The sequence below is a fragment of the Puma concolor genome, chromosome A2 (assembly GCF_028749965.1).
Source record: "Puma concolor isolate L17-30 chromosome A2, mPumCon1.1.hap2, whole genome shotgun sequence".
Taxonomy (NCBI): Eukaryota; Metazoa; Chordata; class Mammalia; order Carnivora; family Felidae; genus Puma; species Puma concolor.
The window spans coordinates 118,285,536-118,313,478 of record NC_141668.1 but is presented as its reverse complement, the minus strand read 5'-3'; the positions used below and the strand labels follow the sequence as shown (position 1 = coordinate 118,313,478).

Below are 27,943 nucleotides of genomic sequence, written 5' to 3'. Positions count from 1 at the left end.
ATTACCTGAGTTTAAGTTGAGGAATTTGGGAGTATGCATATATTTATATCCAGCTTTGTTTGAAAGGGATTTATTTTTTTTTAAATTTTTTTTAATGTTTATTTATTTTTGAGAGACAGAGCATGAGTGGGGGAGGGATAGAGAAAGAGAGGGAGACACAGAATCCGAAGCAGGCTCCAGGCCTGAGCTGTCAGCACAGAGCCCGACGTGGGGCTCGAACTGTGAGATCATGACCTGAGCTGAAGTCGGATATTTAACCAACTGAGCCACTCAGGTGCCCCGAAAGGGATTTATGATAGCTCAGATACAGGATGTTATTTTTCCTTCATCACCAAAATACTCAATAGTTACTGAATACAGGTTTATGAAATTAAATTGGATGTAAGTCCACACAGAAGGATGATGTGGCTACCTGAGCTGCTTGTATTTGAATCAGACTGTTCCCTTTAAAAACACACTAGATAATAAGAGACAAGTCATTCAACTCATTTGATTCAAAATCTGGCAAGATTTTTTTTTTTTTTTTTTTTGAGGTCATCCACAAAAGAGAATCTGCAACTTGCACACTTAATCAGTTGGTCTGACAGAAGTTAGGTTAGATATCTCCGAAGCATCTGCTACCACTTAGTGCCACAAGAGGCTCTCGGCCTCAGCTAAAAGATAGCCCACTTTCTCAAAGTTTTTCTGTGTAATCACTCAGTATTATATTCATTATATATGAATATATATATGAATATATATATATTCATATATAATGAATATATATATGAATATATATATATTCATATATGATGAATATATATATGAATATTCATATATATGAATATATATGAAAAGATTATTTCAGAATCTTTTGCTTGAAAAGAAGCAACATTGATGGTTTTGTTCATTTCACCAGCAATCTTGAGGAGCATGGTTTATTGGGTTTAATTCAACACTAATGATTAAGCGCCCACTGTGTATCCAGTTAAGTGCTAGAGGCCAAAAAGAAATAAAAATGTTACAACCCTGTCAATTGAGGAGGCGTATTAGTTAGCTTTCTGCCACATTATTGCATATCACACAGTCCTAACCTCTCCCTGCCTTATTATTATAAGCATTTATCTCAGGCTCCCAGGTCTGCAGATTGACTGTAGCTTAGCTGCTGGGCTAGGCTGGACTCCAGGCTTTAAGTCAGGTTCCAATTTGCTCTGTAAGTCATTGTTTTAAAATCTGGGCTTACAGAGCAACAGTCTGGGTCATGCTCTTCTTCTGGTAGAAGGTGGGAGTGTAAAAGGATTGGTGAAAACTTATTATACCTCTAAAACCTCAGCTCACCAGTGACACAGTGTAGCATCTTCCATTTATATGCCCAAGCCAGTCACAGGGCCAAGCGCAAAGTCAGTGGGGTTTGTCAGAATACTCTGCCTTTCTAGTGGGAGGTCCTGCAAAGTCATCTGGCAAAGGGCAAAGACATTCTATTAGTGGGAGGCAGTGCATAGTTGGGAAGAATAATCCAGTCTGTCACTGGAGAGTGAGCTCCCCTCAGGGCCGAGACAGACCTGGCTTTGAATCTGAATTCAGCTACTTTCTAGTTGCCTGAAATTTTTCCTTGTGCAAATGGTCTGTGACCCAATGCAGTCCCCCCTATTTATTTGTACAGCTGTTCTGTTACTTATTAAATATTTCAGGCCTTCCGTATGTTAGGGACTGGGGCACAAGCAGGAAAAGTTCTCTCTCCTCTCCGTGGAGCTTCTATAGTCCAGAGGGGTACATGGTCCCTAACACCTAATTTTGTAAACAGTTGTAATTTTTTTTTTTTAATTTTTTTTTTCAACGTTTATTTATTTTTGGGACAGAGAGAGACAGCATGAACGGGCGAGGGGCAGAGAGAGAGGGAGACACAGAATCGGAAACAGGCTCCAGGCTCTGAGCCATCAGCCCAGAGCCCGACGCGGGGCTCGAACTCACTGACCGCGAGATCGTGACCTGGCTGAAGTCGGACGCTTAACCGACTGCGCCACCCAGGCGCCCCAACAGTTGTAATTGTTAAGTGCATGAAAAAGGAGCTCGGTTTCTGTGAGGGCGTTTACCAGGCAGCCTGACCTAAGCTAGACTCCCTTGAGGAAGCTAAGTCCTGAAGGATGAGTGAATGGGAGTCAGCTGGATGAAGGGTAGCAGAGCTGTCTGCAAACGCCTGAGGCAGGAGACAGCATGGTGCTTCTGTGGAACTGAAGGAAAACCAGGAAGGGGAGCACTAACGTCAAGGAAGACAGAGAAGGGGCTAGGGCAGAAGCAAGGGCCGGGTCACTCTGGGCCTTTGAGATCAAGTTCACCTTTTCTTGAAACCATCAGCTTACCAGGGTTGAACCTCCTCTTCAGCACTTACATTGTGCTACTGTGTTTTCCCTACTGGGTTATTCAGTCCTGGAGGCCAGGAGCCAGGGTTTTTATACTTTCATCCTTCCTGCCTTGTAAGCAATAATAGATAATGTACAGAATCCATTAAAGTACTAGTGTAATCCATCAATTTCCTGCAAAGTACTTGTGAAACTATTTCACCTGACAATTACCCAGACTTACGGCATTTTCTTTGTATGTTCAGTTTGGTGTAGTTTTTTCATTCAGCAGATACTTACTCATCCCCTTACACCAGGCTACAGACACAGGCTAGTCCTAAGTGAACAAGATGTGAAAAGAACTGCTCTGCTACAAATACCCTGTCTAATCCCGGGGTTGAATTAATTGAGTCGGAAACAAAGTAACCTTTAAAAAATCAAATAAATATTTGAGATTACCGTTTTTGTTTTTGTTTTTTTTTAAATACAAGGCAATGTAGGATTGTGGAACCACACCAGAGGTTTTAAAACCCAACTCTGGACATCTGTTTACAACCCTGATGAGTAACTGGTATTGGACCAGCTCTTCTATCATAAACAATTACACAGCCGGGTAAAATATATAAAATGACTCTCTCCAGGCAGTGGAGTAGTGAAAGGCCATGGTCCTAGACAGAAGGGAAAGAAGGAATGTTTGTCCCAGCCCATTGCATGGAGGTACTTTCTGGCCTTTGCTAGAGCCCATGAGGAGCCCAAGGAGATGTTCTTGGGTTTGATGAGCTGAGGAAACTGAGATCTGAGTTCAGAGCAGCTAAGGGGGCTGAAACATGCAGGACAGAGTATCAGACATGCAGGAGCTGGGCAGAGGAGGAGTCTGGAGCATCTTGAGCCTTTGACCAGTTCAAGTCACGTGTGTTCAGGGCATGACTCTGTAAAGCCGGGCAAAAAAGCACCACCATCTGTTGTGAGTGGAATGGAGACTTCAGAGCTACCCCAAGGCCATGAGACATTGGAGACCCACCTATCCAGAATGGAGCTCCCTTATTGAACACCCTGAGCCCTTAGGTGACACCCCAGTAAGGTCAGAACTACACATAAAAGCTAAACCACAGAGCTTCCAGCAGAAAGCAGCATAGTGCTCTCGTGATAAACAGAGATTATCTAGTACCCAGCAAATACTGACCATAAGTGGAAAAATGGGTAGCGTGGATCTCATCAAAACCTAAAATTTTCAGGGGCACATGCATGGCTCAGTTGGTTAAGCATCTGACTCTTGATTTTGGCTCAGGTCATGATCTCACAGTTTATGCGATCAAGCCCTGAGTTGGGCTCTATTCTGTGAGATACTTAGGATTCTCTGTCTCCCTCTTCTTTGCCTCTCTCTCTCTCATTCTGTCTCTTTCCCTCTCTCTCAAAATAAACATAAAACACACACACACACACACACAAACACACACACACACACACACACACACAACCTAAAACATCTGCTTCTCAAAAGGTGCCATTAACAGAATGAAAAAGATGGCCAAAACCCAGAAAATACACAGGGTAGGTCTATTTGGCAAGAAGCTGTTCCCCAGAATCCATAAACAACCCCTACCACTCAGTAATAAAAGGACAGACAAGTCTTTTTTTAAGGGGGACAGATTGTGGAGGTACTGATTTCATAGTGAAGATCTATAAATGGCCAGGGCACACATAAAAACGCTCAACTTTTGTAGTCTCAGGAAAATATGAGTTAACACCATGGAGATCTATCACTATCCACCCACTGCAGTGGGTCAAGTTAAAAAGACTGACAGGGGGCACCTGGGTGGCTCAGTCGGTTGAGCGTCCGACTTTGGCTCAGGTCATGATCTCACAGTTTGTGAGTTCAAGCCCCGCATCGGTCTCTGTGCTGACAGCTCGGAGCCTGGAGCCTGCCTCGGATTCTGTGTGTCCTGTTCTCTCTGCCCCTCCCCCACTCACACTCTGTGTCTCTCTCAAAAATAAACATTAAAAAAAAAAAAAAAAAAAAAAAAAGACTGACAAGGCTGAATGTTGTCAGGCTGTGGAGCAACCAGAACTCAGTCTGCTACTAAAACAACCACTTTGTAAATCAGCTTAACAGGTTCTCATGAAGCTACACCTACCTAATTACCCAGAAATCCCACTCGTGGATGTTTACCTAAAAGAAACGAAAACATATATACCCTAAAACACTTATGGAAGAATGTCCATAGCAGCTTTGTTCCTAATGGCCAAAATTTAGAAATAACCCAAATAGCTGTCAGTGAGAGATTGAATAAACAAATCGAGGTATTTTCACAATGCACAAAGGAGCATGCTCTTGGTACTTAACAATATGGGCACACCTCAGAAGCATTATGCTGAGCAAAAGAAGCCAAACACCAACAGATGTATACCATAGGATATCATTTATATGAGGTTCTAGAATAGGCAAAAACTAATCTAGGGTTTAAAAGGTGGTTGCATCAATGGTTGTCCCAGTGGCGGTGAGGAGTAGTGGGGATTGACTGGGAAGGGGCACACGAGCACATTCTGGGGTGATGAAAATGTCCTGTGTCTTAAGATATATGCAGTGGTTCACCTGCAGTTTGTTGAAACACAGCCAACTGTACACTTAAAATCTATGTATTACACTCTTCTGTAAACCATACTTCACCCTGACTACACATATGAATCATGGGGGTAGTTTGAGAAAATATTGATGGCAGGGTCCCCTCTCAGAAATTCCAGTTGAGATAGTCTGGGGAGAAGCCTGGGTATCAGGAATTTTCAAAACTCTTTGGGTGGTTCTAACGCACAGCCAAGGTTGAAAACTGCTGTGTTGAAACTTGCCAAATTCCGGCCTCAGGCGTGTGGACCAAATGGTGGGCTGAGAGCCAGTCCTACAGAGGCTTGCTGGCTGCAATTTTAGCAAGCAGAGAACGATTTAGGTTAGTAAAGTGGGTGTGGATCTGTGTTACTGAAAAGGTCAAAATTGGCGTTGATTAATTATGCTTTGGTGTCACTAATGTACCTAAATAATACCAAGATCAAGCTACCATCTTCTCAAATGCTTTGTCAATTGTAATACAACAGTAAGGTATTAACATTGCTGTGGTCTTTGCTTATTGTTTACCACAGTATTGAGTATATACATGATACTTAATGAGTGAATTCCTTAATGAGGTCCAGATAGTTGTCTTTGTAATGTTTTCATTGCCAAATTGGACTTGTTTTGAACGCTTTCTGAAGTCCTTTCTGCTTGGTGTCTTTTCCTGCTTTGCTTGCAACGTTTTTTTTTTCATTCTTTTAAATATTGTTGCCTTTGCTACCACTGTCACTTTCTTGAATTCCAGAGATTAGGTTCAAAGTTTAAGATAAGGAGAAAATAGCTACAATCCACAAAATAGAATTTTCCTTTGTAAAAGCACCTACTTATTCTGCCCCCTGAGCTGTTTTTCTAGTAGGTGACGGGTTTTGGCAAATGAACGAGAAAGTTGATGTTTTCACACTCCTACTTGTGGCCAGCACTATGCAGGGGATTAAGGGTGTATGTAGTTTGTGACTCTACAACACTTTCTTTTCTGTGGACAGTTAATGTCCCTGACTTCACTGACACCCATATGTGACTCACTGTTAATCTGCCAAGACACTGTGGGGCCAGCAGGGGACAAATAGTAAATTACAGAGCTGTCCTAAAGCCCCTGAGGAGAACCCAGGCCACCAGGTAACTTCTTTGGACAAGGAATGAAGCTTCACTTCAGTACCACACTCTGCTACAGCTCAGCCCCTGTCCCTTTCCCTCTCAAACAAATATCTGCACACTCCTAAGTAGATTTTCTGATTGTAAGTTAGCAAGTACAGTTTTTGGTTTAGAGAGGTTTTTTAAAAATGCATATACCCCTAAGAAGATTAACACAGTCAGTCATACTAATCTTATATAAATTTATTAAATCAAATGTTTTCTGTTATAATATCCTATTTGGAGATGCTATGCACTAAGAAAATCATCGGGGTGGGGGGCAATTTGGGAAGAAGTAGGGAGAAACAACTCAGCTAGACAGAGGGGACTTGGGCAGACACAGGGCATTTTGATAGAGGTTCCTGGCCTCAGATTATAGGAAAAAGTCAAAGGCACCATTTTCTTCAGTGTCCTCCTTGGCTCAGATGGACGTGCCTCCCTCCTTTGGAACTAGGATCCGTATGTCTCTACTTGCTGCTATATACATCCAGGCTCAGAGACCTGGGGATGACAGGATAAGATAGTCTAGGATGTAGAGGTGAAGAAGGTCAGGGCACGGGTAGCAAAAGGAACAAGCAGCATGATCGTGCACAGAGAAATTTCTGGTTGCAACTGACCACACTTACATGTTCGTAGCTATGGGGAGACACAGGCTCTGAGATACCACCTGTGTTTGCTTCAGACATCCGTATATCTGGGTTTTTCCCTAGAATGCCAGAGGGTTCAACATGAGCATCCCCATGCCTGGACACCCAGTGAACTTTTCCAGCGTCACCTTGGAGCAGGCCCGCAAAGACGTGGAGCACCTGGAGCAGCTCATCGAAAGCCATGATGTCGTGTTCCTGTTGATGGACACCAGAGAGAGCCGCTGGCTCCCTGCCGTCATTGCTGCGAGCAAAAGAAAGGTAGAGTGTGTGGATCCTGGGCTCTTGTTTCTGGTTGTGACTTAATGTACCATCACCCTGGAGGGAGAGGTGTCCTCTGTCTGCCTTCCTTCCAGAAGAGAGATGTGCTGTGTGTGACCCAGTGACATGGTGCCAAAGGGCTTCCGCTGGTACGTGCTGTCTTTGCCTCACACACCACCGTCCAGTATAATAGTTATTCTTTACTATTTAATTTTCATAGGAACCTTTTGAGACACTGTATCTCAAAGGGATATTCTACTTACATTAAAACGTAAGCCACCTGGGTGGCTCACTTGATTGGGCATTCAACTTTGGCTCAGGTCATGATGATCTCCTGGCTCAAGAGTTTGAGCCCTTCGTCAGCTCAGAGCCTGGAGCCTGCTTCAGATTCTGTGTCTCCTTCTCTCTCTCTGCCCCTCCCCTGCTCATGCTTTGTCCTCTCTCTCTCTCTCTCAAAAATAAATAAACATTTAAAAAAAAATCTTTTTTTTTTTTTTTTTTTTCAACGTTTATTTATTTTTGGGACAGAGAGAGACAGAGCATGAACGGGGGAGGGGCAGAGAGAGAGGGAGACACAGAATCGGAAACAGGCTCCAGGCTCTGAGCCATCAGCCCAGAGCCTGACGCGGGGCTCGAACTCACGGACCGCGAGATCGTGACCTGGCTGAAGTCGGACGCTTAACCGACTGCGCCACCCAGGCGCCCCAAAAAAATCTTTTTTTAAACATAAGTTTTGTCCAAGAGGACAAAGACGCTCTTATTTACTCTTTGGTCAGTGACACATTCAAGGGCCAACAGTAGTGAATGGTTAAATAAATCCTAGTACATAAATGTGATGGAATAATACGCAGCCATGCACAACGTGTTTTAAAAAACTTTAATAACATGGAACATACCACATTATGTTAAATAAGCAAGATATGATATTGTATATATTTAATATAAATTGTTTATATAAACACATACACATTTGTATCTGGGCGAGGAGGTCAGGAGGGGAGGCAAGAAGGGAGAAAACAATGGGAAGAAATACCCCAAATTATTAGTAATAAGTGTTTGAGCCATGAGATTGTGATTTTTTTTTCTGTTACAGTTTTTCTTTATTTTCCAACTTTCTTTATAACCAGAAATTTCAGAGAATAAGTTATAAGTAAGAGAAGTTCTTCTAGTACAAATGAGAAAACAATCGTCCTTAAAAATCTGCATAGTGTGTGAATCATATCTCAGTGAAGCTGTTATAAAAAAAGAAAATCTATGTAGGCGTGTCAGATGATAGCATATGGTGGAAAGAATGAGGTTGAGAACTCTCTAGACTTGGTTTGATGCATTTACCTCTTACCAGCTAAGTGACCTTGGGCATATTAGTGAGCTGACTGCTCTGTCTGACTTTCAGGATCCTCATCTGTAATTGGAAATGTGTGCTGGGAGTTTTAAATGAAACCAAATGAGATAATTATTGTTAATTACTGGTCAAGGGTTTTTTGTGTGTGTGTGCACTTAATAAATCCTCAGTATTGGGTAGCTTTTACTAGTATTGGCTTCCAAGACTCTAATTATACTCATACACAATTACTTATAAAATAAATTCTGAAAGTTGACCAAGTATGAAATTAGCCACAGCTTAAAATACAAGTGTCTCTTAACTCTAGACTTTTATTCCTTGAAATCCACAGCTTGTCATCAATGCTGCCTTGGGGTTTGACACATTTGTTGTCATGAGACACGGCTTGAAGAAACCTAAGCAGCAAGGAGCTGGGGACTTGTGTCCTGGCCACCTTGTGGCACCTGCCGACCTCCTGGGCTCATCGCTTTTTGCCAACATACCCGGCTACAAACTTGGCTGCTATTTCTGCAATGATGTGGTGGCCCCAGGAGATGTAAGTGGATTTCTCTGTGCTTCCAAATATTTCCTACAACTGTCTTGTCCACTGGGGCAAAGAGGCCCGACTTTCTTTTATGACTATTTAAATACTGTCTTTTAACAAAGAGAAGAATTCTCCAATTTGGGGGGTGACATTATCCCACCATGAGCCTTGATTGGCGTCGTCAACTGTGCACAGCTGTTCCTTGTTCACTAATGTAAACATAGTGACCAACCACTTTTGTAGAAAGCCTAGCAGGGAAACTGCAGGATAGACTGGTCCCTGAAGCACTGTCTCCTTTGAAGAGAGCATTAAGTAAGGGGTCTGAAGACTTGGACACTGCCTCATGGGGTGATTCCAAATAAGGCTCTTACGCTTTCTTTGCTTCTGCAGAATCAGGTTGGGCCCCTTGTTAGATTTAGCAAGTGAAAATATATGGGCTTCCCAGTTAACTTGGAATCTCAGGTAAACAATATTTTAGTGTAAATTTGTCCCATGCAATATTCAAGACCTGCTCATACTAAAAAAATATTTCTTGTCGATCTGAAGTTCAAATTTATCTGGGCATCTTGTGTTTTATCTGCCAACCCCAGTAAGGGAGGGAAGAATACTTTCCCTGACTACTCATAGTGCAAGGTGGGTCAAAAGTGAAAGTGCTCTGGGGGCGCCTGGGTGGCGCAGTCGGTTGAGCGTCCGACTTCAGCCAGGTCACAATCTCGCGGTCTGTGAGTTCGAGCCCCGCGTCAGGCTCTGGGCTGATGGCTCGGAGCCTGGAGCCTGTTTCCGACTCTGTGTCTCCCTCTCTCTCTGCCCCTCCCCCGTTCATGCTCTGTCTCTCTCTGTCCCAAAAATAAATAAAAAACGTTGAAAAAAAAAAAGTGAAAGTGCTCTGAACAGTAAGCAGTACACTGTTCAAATGTAAGATTCTACCTATAGTGTTAGTGCCTCCACACAAGGCACAGTCTGTAGGAATGGTCTCTTACCAGAACAGATCATCATTCACAGTGAAGCAAAGCATAGGTATCTCTCTACCCTCCTCTTCATTTTCCCCTTCTTTTAAAACTTGTTCCTGGGGTGCCTGGGTGGCGCAGTCGGTTAAGCATCCGACTTCAGCCAGGTCACGATCTCGCGGTCCGTGAGTTCGAGCCCCGCGTCGGGCTCTGGGCTGATGGCTCAGAGCCTGGAGCCTGTTTCCGATTCTGTGTCTCCCTCTCTCTCTGCCCCTCCCCCGTTCATGCTCTGTCTCTCTCTGTCCCAAAAATAAATAAACGTTGAAAAAAAAAAAAATTTAAAAAAAAAAAAACAAAACAAAAACAAAAAACTTGTTCCTGAATAACTCCTACCTCTTTTGGATGACTGGTTTTTATGGCCTCCCAGTATAAAGAAAAAAAGATAAATATTCTCCATGTGAAGAAGGCTGACTTTATGATCTTCATCAGTGGTATTATACAGCTGGTCCCATTATTTCCTCATTATCAACAAGTAGGATTATGGGTCGAGTAAAGTTGTTCATAAGGTGAAAATTTCAGACTCAAAATTATCCCTAACAACCTCTTAATTTGCCTAAAGGTGGAAGATCAGAATTTCTTTAGTTGCAACTAAAGACGATTTGTGTTTGAAGCCCTGTCATAGCAAAACTATTTGTATTTCAGCCCAGGGGTCACATTCAGGGGGACACAATGCCCACACTGTGAGAGGCACATAGGAACTGAGGACTGCAGGAAAGGCATGTTATTTATTGTCCTGCCTCACAGGAACTCTGAGGCATTGGCTCAGTTACAGTGGCAGGGTAGAATCATTTGTGCTATTCAAATAATTATTCCTCTCCATGTCTCTGTTCCTCAGCTATCAAGCACAGTAGGATTGAATTTGAATCAGTTAAAAGAGCATATGGTGCAACTCCATGTATGAGGCAGTTAGGCCCCTAATCTTTAATTTGTTCATAACTATTACTCCTTTTTAGCATATTACCTCAGTTACCTAAGTTATGTGTTTTGTTTTCTTGGTACTTACAAGAGATGATGTTATTTGAGGCTGAATGTTCTTTGCCCACAGTGAGTGAGTATCTGGTTATGTTGTATCTCTTTATCACGGACGAGTTTCATGCTTCAAACAGTGACAGTTGAGTGGACTAGAACTTTGAGCACACATCAATGATTCTTTCTCTGTAGTCAACCAGAGACCGGACCTTGGACCAGCAGTGCACTGTGAGTCGTCCAGGACTGGCCATGATTGCAGGAGCCTTGGCAGTGGAATTGATGGTTTCTGTTTTGCAGCATCCAGACGGGTGAGTTTACTGTTTAGACATGGTTATTTAAACAAAGAAAGCTTTCGTGTCTCCCTTGGCCTTTTCTTGGCCTGACTCTTCTGAGCATTGTGTTGTTCTTTCTGTCCTCAAAAACACAAGACTGAAAAGCCTGGTCTGATTCATTGGCCTGGGGGGAACTTGTCATGTGATCTTTGGGGCTACGTCTCTGCATCCTTCTGGAATTGACCTCTCCTGGAATTATTTGGTAACTGATGATAAGGAAAAATAAACATTTTGGTGGGGGCCTTTGGGACCTTCATGCTTTTATTCTGTTAGTAGGTTTTAATCTTAACTGTGAACATTTTGTAAGACAATGCATGAATCCCATGTGATAGAAATTGCACTGGGCTGTATGTGACATCTTCAGTGATATGGCCAAATGGGACTTTATTTTGCTTACGCAGCAAGAAGCCTAGAGGCAGGCAGTCTGTAGCTGCTACACAGGCTTTGTTATGCCATCAGGGACTCAAGTTCCTTCTTATCATTCACTCAGCCACTCTTAGCTTTTTTCCTTATGCTTGTCACCTTGTGGTCACCAGATGACTGCTTCACCTCCAGTGTTGCTTCTGTGTTAAAGTTAACACATGTCAGCTTAGCTGAGGTTCCCCTCTTTTAAAGAGCTTTCCTGGAAGACTCACCCATTGATTCTAACCCCTGTGTCACATGGCCACCCTTTGCTGCAGGGAAGACTGACAAATATGATTGTTTTGCTTGGGCATATTACCTCTCCAAAAAAAGTTGTGGTAAGATAGACATGGAGAAGGGTATTGGATAGGCAAACAGCAGTGTCTGCACACTCATTTTTTTTAAATTATGCATATATTTTAAACCCCAGGAGAGATTATTATATAGTTGGTATTCATTATGTTTGGCTAACATTTTCCTTTTTTGTTACTTTTCATTTCCTTTTGCATCTTCGAGCTTCCAGCCAAGGCTATTACTTTTCTGACAGAAGAATGCCTTTTATTATTAACTTCAGGAATGCTATGAACAAGATATTTCAATTTTTGTCAGTCTGAGAATGTCTTTATCTTCATTCTTAGAAGATATTTGTGCTGAGTATAGAATTCTAGATTGGTGGTAATTTTCTTTCAGCACATTGAGAGTAAAAAACTAGTGTTTCTGGCTGCTTTTATTGTTGTTGAGCAGTTTGGTGTTTATCTCACTGCTGCTCCTTTGATACAGTTTGTTTCTCTCCCTCTTTCCCTGCCCTGAGTTGCTTTTAAGGTTTTCTTATTGTCTCTGGTTTTCAGAAGTTGGACTATCATATACCTACTTCTGTATTTATTCTGGTTGTGTTTTCTAGTGCTTCTTGAATCCATGGCTTGATGCTTTTCATCTGTTGTGTAAAATTCTCAGCCATTATCTCTTTAAAATATGACTTCTGCCCCTTTCTGTCTTCTTTCCTTTTGAGTCTTTGATTACGTATCAGAATTAACCTATGCCCTTTTCTGTATTTTCCAGTACTTTGTCTTTCCTTGCTTTAGTCTGCCCATTTGCTTTTGGCTTCCAGTTTGCTAATTCCTATTTCTTCTGTATCTAATATGTGTCAAGCCATCCACTGAGTTGTTTTTTTTTTATTGTTTATTTATTTTTGAGAGAGACAGAGCATGAATGGGGGTATGGGGGGCAGAGAGAGAGGGAGACACAGAATTCAAAGCAGGCTGCAGGCATGGAGCCTGACGCAGGGCTCGAACTCAACGAGCTATGAAATCATGACCTGAACTGAAGTCAGAAGCTCAGCTGACTGAGCCACCCAGGCAACCCTGAGTTTTAATTTAATTATTTTATGTTTCCGTTCTAAAATTTCCATTTGATCTTGTTTTATACATTTCCTGATCTCTACTGAAATTGTGACTTTGATCTTTTTCATTACTTGAAAACACTTAATTGTGTTTTTAAGTCCTTAATCAGATACCCCCATTATCTGGATCTCCTATAAGTCTGTTCCTCTTGTCTATTGGTTTTTGGGTTGTTTATTTGTTTTTTGGCTTTTGGTTATCTATTATCTCCTCTAATACCTGGTATTTTTCCTTTTCTTTTCTTTTCTTTTTTTTTTTTTGTTTGTTTTTAAACAAAACCTTTGTATTATGGAAAACTCAAACATACATGAAAGAAAAAACATACAGAAAATAATAAATGCCATTATATATACATACCATCCAGCCTCAACAGTTACCGACATATGGCCAGGCATTATTTATCTATACAGCTATCCACATTTTTTCTCTTCCCACTGGCTTATTTTAAAGCAAATCCAAGACATAGCATTTATCTTTTTATAATACCTTATGATATAGTGTCCCTACTATTTTACATATAAAGACAAATTAAAAGTGATGCTTTCATATTACCTCATATCCAGTTAGTTTTTAATTTACCTCAGTTTCTTGAATCTGCTTGTTGTTGTTGTTGTTGTTGTTGTTGTTGTTTTGCTTGGTTATTTTTGAATGACTACTGGACATTTTTTATGAAAAATTACAGAGATGATGTGATTTACATTTCCTTCTGGCAAACTGCTAGGCAAAATGGATTAGCAGTACTAGAACTAGAATTAGGGCTTCTCTATTTCTGATTCATTCCCTAGGATGTAGCCCACCTTGTTCCCAGCCCAAAGCCTGGCATATTTTCCATAATTTCTCCTTATTGTCAGACCCCAAACTCTAGTTTTTCCTTCCAGTCCATTTGTCTGTACATATAACTCTTCAGCCTCTGATCCTATAGCTACTGCTTTTGGAGGTTGGCAATCACTCTATGGCAGAAAGCTCCCCTTTGCAAATGCCTTGTTTACCTCATGGGCTTCTCTCCTCTCACAGGTCTTGGCTCTGCTATTCTTTGTATAAAGATACAAAACTTGGCACAATTATGATCTGCTCCAGGCAAGAAGACCTTGCTTTATGACCTACAAACAGTAGATTCATCTTGTAATAAATAGAAGTGAGACAAAATTAGATTAATTAAAAAAATAGAATCAGTAACTGTTTTAAGGTTTATTTTTGAGAGAGAGAGAGACAGAGACAGAGCACAAGTGGGGGAGAGTTGGGGGGGGGGGGACACAGAATCTGAAGTGGGTTCCAGGCTCTTTGTCAGCACAGAGTCTGACATGGGGCTTGAACCATAAACCATGAGATCATGACCTGAGCCGAAGTCAGACCCTTAACCGACTGAGCCACCCAGGTGCCCCAAATCAGTAATTTTAAGAAAGAAGGAAGGAGGGAAAAGACGAGAAAGGGATGGGGGAAAGGAAAGGAAACAAAAAAGAAAATAAATGATTAAACACTTGAAGATTCTCTCCATAACTGTCTAAGGCTCTGCTGCCACGTGTAGGCTAATGAAGGCTGACTGAAGCCAAAAGGACGTTTACACCTGCCTATCTGACAAATACACTGTAATTTGTTTTATTTGTCAGGTACTCATATAGTGCTTGCTTTGTTCTAGGCACTGTTCCGGTCACTTTGCAGGAGTAACTCATTTAATCCTTATAGCAAACCTATTAGGAAAGAACTATTATCTGACCTGTTTTTGATGGGAAAATTGAGGCACAGGGAGGCTAAATTGTTGAAACTTACATAGCTGGTAAGTGGTAAAACGGGCCTTTCACTCAGCCAGTTTGGCTCCAAACTCTGTTTTTAATCACGCTGCTATACTGTTTGTAACACAGGCAGGAGAGAATTGAATTTTCAAAAGATTTGTTTTTCCAATTCTCAGAAATTAACTTGAATATTCTATTGATTTCATGACTCAAGGGTGTTTTTTTTTTTTTTTTTCTATGCAAAATCAAAAAGACGACCTGTGTACAGTGTTGGCGGCATACGTAGCTAGTCTGGGTGCAACAGAGTTAAGCGAAAATAAACAGCTTTTTTTTACTTCCTCTCATCTCCGTCATCCCCCTGGGCTACCCTTGCCTTCTCAGTGTCGTTGCGCCTCCTGACAGGGCATATCTGGGACCAAATCTTGGAGAGACGATTCCACGATTCCTTGATGCGACCCCTCTCTCTCCGGCGTTCACCCTGGTTGTAGGACAAAACCAGGTCCTATGTCGCGTGTCTTCTGTATCGTAAGGAAACATCTCACTGTTGTTCGGGAAGGAGTGCATTCATTCTCCTTCCCAAATAATCCCTCACTGTTCTGCCTCACAGTAGCATTCATATCACCTCAGTTAATTAAGGTGGGAAAGTTTTCCATTTCAAAATTTCAGTACAGAAAGGTGCCACGGTTTTTGACAAGACTCTCTCTCAGAGTCAGGGAGTTGACCTTAATCGACTTCTCATATGCCAAGCATCGCACTTGGCAGTTTTTCCAACTTATTCCTGATTTAGTCCTCATAACTGTCTTGTTCCTATTTTATAGTTAATGCAGTTAATGGACCCAGAGCACAGAGAAGTTAAGCAGCTTGTCTGGGGTCACAAGCTCTGGCCTTTCTGACTCCAAAAATTCATGCTGCTTTTTTTTTCTTCTTCTCCCCTCTTCTTCCTCTTTCCCTCCAGCAGAAATTAGGTTTTCATTAGCTCTCCCCCTGGCCAAATCGTCCTCACAGGTGTCAAACATAAACTTTCGTTAAATGAGTGGCTCTAATTGTTTTTCTTTTCTCAGGGGCTACGCCATTGCCAGCAGCAGCGATGACCGCATGAATGAACCGCCAACCTCTCTCGGCCTTGTGCCTCACCAGGTTAGTGATCTGGAAATGAAGGCATAATTCTGGACCCGGTCCCAGCACTCAGAGGGAATGCATTTGGGGTCACTTGACCACACCATCAGCTCAGCCCGCCACTTTTCCACACTTCTTATCCTCTAGCTGCCCTTGAGTTTCAGTGGGTGCACTTTAAGACCACCTACAAGGTATCCCATTCTGTAGGATGGCCGTGAGGAGAATTTATGAACAAGCAGCAGCATCCAGCCTTTGATGCATTTAGCATGTTGACCAAAGGTCTCATAATGGAGAAGCAAGAACAGACTTCGGAACTGGCCAGACGGCAGTTTAAATCCCAGCCCTACAGTTATTAAGACGGCCTTCCTTGGCCAAATCCCTAATCTTGTCTGAGCCCCAGTTTTCCCATGTATAAAATGGAGACAGTCATACTGACCTCACGTGGTAGTTGCAGAGACCAGAGATGGTCTGCAGAGGGCTCATCAGTGGCCCTGGCATGTCACAGGCCCTCAGTGAAGGGTGCTTACTATTTTTGTTGCTGTCATTTGTTAATATTATTGACTCCCTAGCTACATAAAAAGCCTTCTGGGTATGCATGGGAAAACCATTAGAGGTGTCAAAAAATCGGGTTTCTTTTCAGAAAAAGAATCTGAAGTATCATGAAAGAAGATCCATCGCATAGAGAGGGAAAGAGAAAAAAAGTAGTGGAACGAAAACTCAAATTCACGTTGCCTCGCCAGTAGTTTTGTTACTGTGTTTTTTGGAGGAATGAAGACGTATTCCAATCTCACTTTTTGGAAGTCATTTCTCTAGGCACCATATGTGTATTTCAGTGTGTAAGAGGAAGGCTGACCCCTGTGAAGGGGTGATGGCACCCCACAGTCCTGTCTTGGGGTGTGAGGACAGGCTCAGAGCCGAGGGTGAGAGCAGCCCACTGAGCCCACATTTGTCTCCGCCTGCCTCCCCACCACCTGCCTCCTGTCCTCTAGGACAGCCCTGTCATTTTCCATTTGAGGATTTGAATCAGAAGAGAGGACATTATTTGCCCAAAGCCACAGACACAGGCAGTGGATGAACCAAAACCCACACCTAAACTTGCACTCCTACTGGTGTCCTTCGTGAGGTTTTGTGAGTGAAACTTCCCTGGCCTGCCCGATGGGAGAGTTCCCTTCAGGTCACTCCTCCAGCCCTCCTGCACTAAGACATCCATCAGACACCTTGTGTTAGGTCACTGACCCTCCCCGAGCTTCAGTTTCCATATCAGTAAAAGCAAGTGCTTTACCTCGTGTCCAGGATTATGTCTGTTATGAGGCTTTGTAAACCATAAAGCAGTGCAAATGCAGCTTTTCCAGTCTGCCTCACACAAGGTGCCATTTATTTGACATGAATGTGTTAATCTTTCTAGAGAGACATTTCGGGTAGGACCCAAAAGACGCTGTAGTAACCCTCCATCAGAAGGAAGCCGCCCTCCAGAGCCGACCCCTGTATTTATGCTCTCGAATCTCCTTCGAATCCCCACCCACTTCCCCTCTTCACATGTCTCCAGTCCCTTTCTTCTGACCTTGAGAGGTGCCCTCATCTCCTTTGTAGATCTCATACTGAGAAGGGCCTTAATTAAATTTTCAGTCATGCCCCTGCACTTCTTTCCTTCTTTAAGTCCTTTATGTTAAATCACGGTGGTTGTAGTTTTCTCAGTGCTGAGGCCAGAGGGCAAAACAGTCCCTTTATTGAAGGGGTCCAGCGTCAAAATGCATGTGCCCATGTTTTTAAAGTACTATGGCAACTAATCCCTCTCAGTGTCATTTACCCCCATTGAGCCTCACAATTGTTTGTCATTCACCGACTCTTCTAGTTCTTTCTCCTCGTTTTCAAATGTCTGAAGGATTATTTTGGTTGTTGGCCATCTCTTCATTTGGTCTTTTCAAAGGCTGAAGAATAACCCAGCCATATATGGAAAAAGCCCAGTGCTTGTGGGTGATTAGTTGCTTACATTATTTCAAGTTTCAAGCCTTTATTTTTAGCTACTATCTAAAAAAGACAGCGGAGAAAGAACTTTAAAATGAATCAGGGTTGTGTGGTTCCTATTTATAGGCTTTAAATTTCTTCTTTTTTTTTTAAGTGGAGTAAGTCCATTTATGCAACTGTGTTTTGATTAGGAGAACATCGTTTCCACAAAAACACTGGGCTGTGTTGCAATGCCCTGCTGCAGACTCAGCAGTTCCCTCCTCCTTTTCCTGACTCTTCAGATTTCCTCTTGGATAGGAACTTAGTAAACCCCTTTTGTGTGCTTTGCATACAAAGAACAACCCGTGAGTTCCCTGGGCTCCTTTTTTTGTTCCCCAAAGGAGAGTGTGTGCTAATTGGCCCCTGTGGAAGGAGCTGTAGTAGAAAAGTGATAGCCCTTGGACAGGAATCACAAGGGCCCCCCACCAGCAGCTCATTGTGTAATCTGGAGAAAGTTGCTTAACTTAGCCTGTGGGCTCTGTGTCTCTGCTCTCCATGTCAGACTGGGGAGGCATGAGGATTACTTAGTTGATCTGCCCGTGGGACCACAGGCAGAATTTGGCCCAGCCAGAGATTGGCCAAGTGCAGGAAAAGGCTTGATTAGGCTCTGACATGGAGTGGTAGTCAGCCTGGAGGGGGGAGAAAAAAAAAAAAAAACCTCTGATTGATTTTGAAAACCATGAGAAAACCATTTGAAGGTAAGAAAATAGGCTTACGGGTTTATTCTTTTTTAAAAGTGTCTGGCCCAGTGTACATGGACGGGATTCTGCAAGCAGCCAGCAATAAGTGTAGCACTCTTTCTGTCTGTAAAGACAATGATTTTGGCAATTTAAATCATCATTTTATTGATGTATAAAATGCATCAACTCATACAAATCATTAAGTATACAGCTTGGATTATCACAAAGTAAGCACCATTTATGTACCCAGCACAAAGATCAAAATAAAATGTTATCAAGCATCCCCAAAGCCCCCTTTGTGCTTCTTCCAATTATTATTGCATCCTTCTTACACACAGGCAAGCATCTCTTGACTCTTAACACCATGGGACACCTTTGTCTAATTTTGGACTTTCTGTAAAAGAAATAATATAGTATAGTGTCCTCTTTGGAGCCTGGCTTCTTTTGTAGAGAAAACTTTTTCATTGCAGATCTTAGCATAGTATTATTCCTTTTGCTTCCCATCAAGTGGGATCTTAAAAACAAACAAACAAAAAAAAGTTGTCTTTTCCTAGCTCCTGGGTGGTAGCTGAGTTATTAAAAAGTTTAAAAAAAGGTATAGGCCACTCCTGATGTCTCCGGGAAGTGACGGAAACTGGCAGCCTGTGGAGCTGCTGATCATTTGACTGGACCTCTGTCAGAAAATGAAAAACAAGGTGGCAGCCCAGTAGTCGTCCAAACACCACAGTCATTAATATAGCAGTCAGCTCTTATCCCACTTGTGGACCAGGCAGTTCACATTTTTTGTCTTTGGGTGAATGTACTCTTGGCTCTCAAGTACTGATGAATAAAGACCGTGAATATGTATGCCCTTCCTAGGGGTTTGGACTTGCCAACCCCATGGTTCTCTTGGGCTCTTGAATTCTCTCTTTTAATTACTTTCAGAAAAGCAGAACAAAGCCCAAACTAGGGCAGGACCCTGGGAGAGACCTGGCCTGGGAAATCTCGGAGACAAGTGTGATAGAGAGCTGGGGTCGCTAGCTATGCCTTGGGCTGCTAGTTATTTGGCCTGTCTGCACAGGCTGTGCCCCCACAAATCCTCAGGCCTTTAGCTTTTAATAAGCTCCCTTTGCTCGGAAATGCTTATTGCAGTGTGCCTCTGGGGATATGGATGGACTGACTGCTGAAGAAAGAGATTAAGAAGATAAGCAATAAAAGCCCATTTCCTGAGAGGTAGCCCAAGAAAGGGAGTCTCCTTCCCCCGCTGTTTCTATACCCATCCGATTGATGATAATGGGAATGGCAGGAAAAAGGGACAGTCTAAATGTCTGGTGTTTCTCTATATCAGATGTTGTGGTTTGTGACCTATCCATCCTCCCAGACCCCCTTCCATTCAGCTCTCCCATCAGCAGATGATTTCCAAACAGTGTGCCAGGCACCATGATGTTCACAAAAGTTCAGTAACTGGCACAAGGTCACCCAGTGTTTATCCCCTTTTGCTTTTGGAGTCCTCTAAGGTTGTGGATATACCCTACACTATTTGGATGTGGTAGGACCTGGTTCCAGCTGGAGGCCCCTGAATAGAAAGAGGGATCTGGTACAAAGTCTGACAATATCCGTGCTTTCTGTGTGGGGCCCTAGAAGAAGAGACGGGGATTGGCCTTACTTGGTGCATGACGGAGGGGATGAAGTACACTTGGTGCCAGAGCTCAGATGTGCCTTAGCATCTCTTGTCCCAGAGGACTGGGGCATAAGTTTACGAGTTCAAGGATGTTATTTGTGCCCTATGAGTTTTGCTCACCTGATGAAGCCGTCCTGTTTGAGAGGTCCCACATGGGAGGCAGCCCAAAGGCTTTATGATCATATAGGTCCGATTAGAATCCTGGGTTTGCGTCTTAATTTCATTTCCATCCATCCATTCTTTAGCTCCTATTACAAAAGGATTTGAGGCAGCTCTCATCACTTGTTACTATGTGGCCTTGGACAGGTTACCAATCCTCTCTGAATTTCATATTTTATACCAGTAAAATGGGGATAATCATGGGGCACCTGGGTGGCTCAGTTGGTTGAGCGTCCCACTCCTGATTTCAGCTCAGGTCATGATCTCACAGTTCATGAGTTTGAGCCCCGTGTTGGGCTCTATGCTGACAGTGTAGAACCTGCTTGGGATTCTCTCTCCCCTCTCTCTCTGCCCTTCCCTTGCTCTCTCTGTCTCTCTCTGTCTCTCTCTCTCTCACTCAAAATAAATAAACTTAAAAACATGATTGTCCCTTCAATGTTTTTAAAAAAATGGGGATAATTATATAATATACTCCTGGAATTAACGTACAGATTACATCACATTTATCAAGCACAGTTCCGGGCACATCAGGGACACTTGTAAATGTTGGTTTTATCTTTCTCTTTCGCTTTTATTTGGTAAAATGGGAGCTTCTGTGCTCTGCTAAAAAGGAAGTTACAAAGAATCTTCATAAAACTCTGGAAGCAATGAGTGTGTTGGGAAGGGTTGCAAAGACTGGCCAGCTCCATTCTGCAGGATTTTTCTAAGAATGATGCTGGCTCGTTTCCAGCTCAGTTCTTCTGTCCCTCGGTGACTCCAGTTTGATAAGGAGAGGTGAATCTTTGGGAGTCGCCGACACCATTGTCTGAAATGAAGATGACTGTGCTGTGCCTGGGGTTTTGCAATTGCTCAACTCCCCATTTTGACATTTATTTTGATTAAGACTCTTTTCAGCATCCAAGAGTGAACTCTTGGAGTTTGGAGTTCATTTTTATTTATTCAAACTCCAAGCTCTAGAAGTACTGCCAGGCTTGCCGGAAACTGGTGTGAAGTCAAGGCAGCAGGTTCCGTTGTGGCTGTGCTGTGCCTCCTCAGAGTGGCTATTTGTCTGTGGGCGTTTGGTCCCTGCTCCCCATCGAGGCAAGGTGGGCTTGGAGCTCAGGCTGATTTCACTCAGTTTTGGCATACACACTGCCAGTGGTAGCCCAGAATAGAAGGGGCCCCTTTCTTCTCCTGATCTACTGACTTTGTAGCCAATGGGGCATAAACGACTGAAGATAATTTCATTTACCCAGGCCCTGATAGCCCCTATCTAGGTATTGTGTTTTTGGGTTTTGTAGGGCTGTTTGTTTGTTTGTTTTAATTCCTATGGCCTTCTTTTTCCTTCTTCCCCCCCCCCCCTTTTTTTTTTTTACCTCCCCCATGCTCTGCGGCTGTCTTCCCCAAGCTTTGGAGCCAGAAGGAACAGAACTCCGAATCCTGGCTTTGCCATTTAGTGGTTGTGGAACCTTGGGCAAGTGATGCTACTTCCCCGAGAAAGTTGTGAGGGTACATTGAGATAAGTGTGCAAAAACACCCAAGAGCACAGGGCACAGGGATGGTATTCCCTCTCTTCCTGTTTTCCATGTTATTCCAGGACATGCCTTCCCGCACAGCTTGCAAGGCGGAGAGGGAGCAGCTGTTTTCATGGAAGAGAGAAAGGAGAGGGGTTAAGCACTGTAGGGGAGGGACAGGAGAGGCAGAGAAGATGGGTGAGAAAGATGCTTGGTGAGTTTGAGGCCCTGCAGGGCCGCGGGCGTGCCAGTAACAGAGCTAGGAAAGCACAGTAAATAAGGTTGAGGGGAAGCAGTCAGGATCCGCTGGGCCATTTGAAAGGCCTGGACCCTCACCCCAAAAGCAGTGGAAAGTCATGAGCTGGATATACCATGGTAAGATTTGGCTGCTGCCTGGAGAATGGACTGGAGGAGATCTAAGTGGGTCTGAGTATAGACTAGCCATATATATATATATATATATATACATACATATATATGTTAATATATGTATGTATATATATATACACTACATATATGTATATGTGTATATATATACATGTATATACATATATATATACACACACATGCATACATACACACACTGTATATATATTAGCTGGCCTTTATGTGGAAGACTGCCTAATCCAGGGGTTCCCATGTCCAGCTGTGCCTCAGAGTCACCTTGGAAGCCATTTCAGAATTACATTTCCCGGCCCTCTTCCAGATCCACTGAGTAACAGTCTCCAGAGACGTTAGGCATTTGAGAACCACAGCTTCAGTCTATTAAAAATAAATGGCTTCTCGGTGTCATCCTATGGGACAAAACACAATTCTCGTCAAGTTAACACAGACCAAATCCTGCTCTTTGAACATGCCTTTGAGTTTTGTGCTCCCATCAACATGAGTTCGGTTTCCAGAAGGACCCTTGACACCTTGTCCCTAGCACACACCTCCAGCCTAAGCATGTGTTCTGCCTGTGCGCCTGTGGAGCTAATTAGGCATGCACAGGTGTGCCTAATGATTTGGGCTGCGATCACCCACTGTGCTGCTGGGACCGCCCAGGAGGGAAGCCAAAGAGAGTTTAAAGGCCCTGCTCTGAGGCTTTTGCATATCTCCTGCCGGGTTTTTACTCCTGCTGATGAGGGGAGCCTGTCCTGCTCACTAGGCACTGTCAGCCAAATGCAAACACCACCAAGCGCCTCACTGGGATTTGACCTGGGGGATTTCACCTCAGGCTGCTTTCACCCTTGTTGGGGCCTGTGGGCCATGAGAACTAAGGGAGCCAAGAAGCCACAGTGGATTGTGTTTCTTCTAGGTTCTGTCATTCCCAGGTGGGCCTTTAAGGATTCAGGGGGTAGCAGTGATACCTCTTAGAGCTGGTTTGTGTGTGATTTTTTTTTTTTTTCCTAGAAGGCAATGCAGAAAACTGAAGCTGGAGATTATTTTGAGGATGGGAGACTGGGGGGCAATACGGACTTATAATTTTCCTTTGTGCCTTTCTGAACTGTTCTGAAAATGTTAAGATTATAAACAGTTCTTAAAAGATTAAAAAAAAAAAAAAAAGGGGCGCCTGGGTGGCGCAGTCAGTTGAGCGTCCGACTTCAGCCAGGTCACGATCTCGCGGTCCGGGAGTTCGAGCCCCGCGTCAGGCTCTGGGCTGATGGCTCAGAGCCTGGAGCCTGTTTCCGATTCTGTGTCTCCCTCTCTCTCTGCCCCTCCCCCGTTCATGCTCTGTCTCTCTCTGTCACAAAAATAAATAAACGTTGAAAAAAAAATTAAAAAAAAAAAAGATTATAAACAGTTCTTTTTTTAATTTACCCTTTTGAGGTATAATTTATTTTTTTAATGTTTATTATTTTTGAGAGAGACAGACTGTGTGAGTGGGGGAGGGGCAGAGAGAGAGACACACACATACATACATACATACATACATACATACATACATAATCCTAAGCAGGCTCCAGGCTCTGAGCTGTCAGCACAGAGCCCAACTTGGGGCTAAAACTCATGAGTTGTGAGATCATGACCTGAGCCGAAGTCGGACGCCCAACCAACTGAGCCACCTAGGCGCCCCTTGAGGTATAATTTATGTATGCTCATTTAAGTGTGCATTTTAATGAATTTTGAGTGCATACACTCCACTCATATATAACCACTACCACTCCAAGTGAGATACAGAACATTCCCAATCACCCCCAGAATTTGCTTTGCGCCTTTACTTGGTTAATATCCCCACCCTCAGTGCTAGGCATCCACAGATCCATTACCATATGGGCCATTTAAATTTTTTCCTTATTCTTTTCTGTGTTGAGAGGAAAAAAACAATATAAACTTAAAAAATAAAATGTTCAGGGAAGCAGGCAAGGTTTGGCCCCTCTAAGGAATTGCTCTTACTAGCCTGAAAGCTAGGTGGAGAGGCCTATGTGTGTTTGTAAAATTAGCACTTTCCCCCTCTCAGTATTCAGAGGAGGTGATTTAAAAGGAAGTTAAATATTTAAATATTTTGTTTAAATACGAAAATGGGAGTAAATATCCTGTTGGAGTATGGGTTATTTTTTGTTGTTGTTTGCTCTTCTGTTTTCTGTCATGGGCTCATTGTTTTTATTTATAGGTAGAGTTAAATCTTTAAAAATAGTTCTTTAATGCCTGCCCCACCCCCATAAGGAAAGATTGACAGCAAATACTAATAATAGACTAAGAGGTGACAGTAAACTGTGTGCAGTCCCCAAAGTTAGAGAACTTACCTTGAGCAGTGTCGGGAGGCCTTACTTATTAGTTCCCATGTGGATGGGGAAATGACTTTAATATCATTTTATAAAGCCTTTTCATTTGAACATTATTTGGGATGTGGGCAAAATGAGGTGTGGTGGTGCTATCTTTAGAAAACATGGAAAGAATGAGAGGTTTGCTAAATGCTTCCATCTGTTTTCTGACATCTAACAGGAGATGTTGAGTGTTTAGAGCAAACCACAGGAAGGTGTGAAAGCCTTGTTTCACCGAAAGCCCCTGTTTCATATGCTTGCCTGATGAGAATCACCTGGGGGCTCTTGTTAAGCATACTGATCCTCAGGCCTTACCCCAGGCCTTTTGAATCAAGTTCCAGGGGATTCTTCTTATCGGGCAAATTCAGAAAAATGCTGAATGAGCATAATGCTTCCTATACATTCTAAGTAGGCACACTTCTAAGTAGGAAGGTGATGGTGAGTTTTTCTCCGCCTAAGCAAAGGACAAATCCTTATAAACTTCTTGGATTGTGAATTGAGGACTGGCCTCTTAAATAGGTGTGAAAATATTTATAAGGATTTTGCCTAGGGTACCTGGATTTTAGATTTCTCTGCGATTTCTGTGCTTGTCTAAGGAAGGGGCTAAAATTTTAAGTAGCAACCTCTGCTCTTTAAATTTTACACATTTCTTGTAAGCTTGAGGGAATGCAGAGCATATTGTGGAAGCTCAGTGCATTTTTAAATACTGAGGATTTAAAGCATTGTTGATGGGGAAGGGCTTCAAATTGCCTGGAAAATGTAAATGGTGCTAAGTTGGAGTTTTTCTTGTGGTCTGTCTGGGACTTGTTTTCTGTGTATAGTTCAGATATGAATAATTTGATAGGCTTTGGGATTTTTGTGTTTTTGTCATTCATTTCATAATAATATGCAGTCTCTCTTATAAGCATATCACTGTGCCATGGGCAAATGTATATAGTTCAACCTGTGTCTTGCCCTCTAAAAGCAAGAGAAATAAAAAAATATTTTTTTTTCAACGTTTATTTATTTTTGCGACAGAGAGAGACAGAGCATGAACGGGGGAGGGGCAGAGAGAGAGGGAGACACAGAATCGGAAACAGGCTCCAGGCTCCGAGCCATCAGCCCAGAGCCTGACGCGGGGCTCGAACTCACGGACCGCGAGATCGTGACCTGGCTGAAGTCGGACGCTTAACCGACTGCGCCACCCAGGCGCCCCAAAAAAATATTTTTAAGTAATAGTAGCACACAAGCTGATTCTAAAACTCAGAGAAAGACAAATGACCCAGAATAGCCAAAATAATCTTGAATAAGAAGAACAAAATTAGAAGGCTCACACTTCCCCAATTTTAAAACTGATGACAAAGCTATTATAATCAAGACAGTGTTGTACTTTCATAAGGATAGATTTATAGACCAACAGAATAGAATTGAGAGTCCAGAAATGAACCTTTACACGTATGGTCATTTGATGACCATTCAACTGGGGAAGAAGAGTCTTGTCAATGAAATGCCGGGACAACTGGATTTGTACATGCAGAGGAATGAATTTGGACCCTTTATGTACAAAAGTTAACTCTAAATGATCATAGACATAAATATAACAGCTAAAACTGTAAAACTGGAAGAAAACTTAATCCTCATGACCTTGGGTCAGACAGTGGCCTCTTGTATATGACACCATAAGACAAAGCAGCCAAAGAAAAAATAAATAGGACTTCATGAAAATAAAAAGTCTTGTGCTTCACAGGACACCATCAAGAAAGTGAAAAGACGACCCACAGAAGGGGAGAAAATATTTGCAAATCTTATGTGAAAAGAAACTTCTATCCAGAATATATTAAAAAAAAAAAAACTCTTAAAATTCAACAATAAAAAAATCCAGTTTAAAATTTGGCTAAGAATTTGAATGGTCTTTTCTCCAAAGAAGCTATATACATGGTCAAGAAGCACATGGAAAAATGTTCAACATTATTAGTCCTTACAGAAATGCAGACCAAACCTCAATGAGGTGCCACTTCAGACTCACTGGGATGGCTGTACTCAAAGAGACCGTATGAAGTGTTGACCCTGAAGTCAGAAATGTAATATGGTACAGTCACTTGGGAAGAGTTTGGCAGTTCCTTAAAATGTTAAACATATAGTTACCATGTGATTCATTAATTCCTAAAATAATTGGAGTTACTGTATCTGCCCAATTTTGTAGATACCCAAAAGAAATGTTCAACTGATGAGTGGATAGACAAAATATGGTGTATCTATTTAACAGAATACTATTTGGCGATAAATAGGAATGACGTACAGATACTTGATGTAAAATGCATGAGAACATGCTAAGAACAAGAAGCCAGTCTTGGATGATCCCTTTCTAGGAAATAAGCAAAATAGACAAATCAGTAGAAATAGAAAGTAGATTAGTGGTTTCCTGGGGAAAGTGAAGAATGGGCACTAATTGTTTATAGGTTCAGGGTTTCTTTTTGGGGTGATGGAAATGTTCTGAAATTAGATATTGGTGATAATTATTCCATGAATATACTAAAAGCCTCTGAATTGTATACTTTAAAAAGATAAATTTTATGGTACATGAATTATATCCCACTAACATGCTGTTTTTTGTTTTTGTTTTTTTAATAACTAATGGAAGGTATTTAGTGGTAAATATCAAAAGGAAGGATTCCAGATGATGGAACATTGTCTCTATGCTTGGTGTAGGTAGATTGAGGATTTATGAAAGAGGTGTGTTTGCATTGAGTGGCTTTTAAGGAAGATGAAGACTTGGCTATGTAGCTGTTTCCAAAAGGAAGAGTTCTGAGTCACAGAATTCAGCCTAAGATGAGGTCAGGAACTCAGGAATGTCTTTGGAAGTTCAGCTTGGTAGTTATACGGGGCCAGTGAGAAGTTTCAATTTAAGACTTAACTGGAAAGGCAGGATGGTCCCAGATGAGTGGGGTGGGGGGTGGAATCTTGAATGCCAGCATAAGGAATTTTCTGCTGTAGAAAATTAATAAAAAGTGACACATCTTGGAGCTGTGTATTGGAAAAATTAATCAATGGCAGAATGTTGCATTAAATGGAAGGGAGAGAGCTCACCTGTGGAGATAACCATTAGGAGTCTGATGCAATTGGTTTGAGAAGGTTTTCCTTTTTAAAATTACCTGAAACTAATTGATTGAGCCCTGGGCCTTCTGATACCAACTTGGTGAATTTGAAAGGCCTCATACACAGATGTTTTTTTACTTCATTTCCTGAGAAAATGAATCACAGTTTCCTAGTAAAGAGCTGTCTGGGGTGCTAAACAATAGTGTGTGGGCCCATGCTTGGCCAGTCCATTCATTTTGGTTTCTTTTTCTTCTGTTACTCACCACCTGTGTTTTTTGTTTTTATTTTTTCCTTTCCTGCCTTCCTTCCTGCTTGGTCTACTGTCTCTCTTACCTTCAAAGCTTTCACCTTCCA

The 27,943-nt window shown here is 42.3% G+C and overlaps 1 protein-coding gene across 3 annotated transcripts in view; it reads left to right on the top strand.

Annotated features, from left to right (window-relative positions):
* ATG7 (autophagy related 7) overlaps positions 1–27,943 on the top strand; it is a 248,701-nt gene that overhangs the window by 53,520 nt on the left and 167,238 nt on the right. For all 3 annotated transcript variants that reach the window (XM_086697414.1, XM_025921265.2, XM_086697416.1), the window contains exons 13-16: positions 6,762–6,956; positions 8,630–8,833; positions 10,990–11,105; positions 15,720–15,795. In XM_086697414.1, the coding sequence (XP_086553540.1) occupies positions 6,762–6,956; positions 8,630–8,833; positions 10,990–11,105; positions 15,720–15,795 (591 nt within the window). The remainder of the gene's footprint in view (positions 1–6,761; positions 6,957–8,629; positions 8,834–10,989; positions 11,106–15,719; positions 15,796–27,943) is intronic.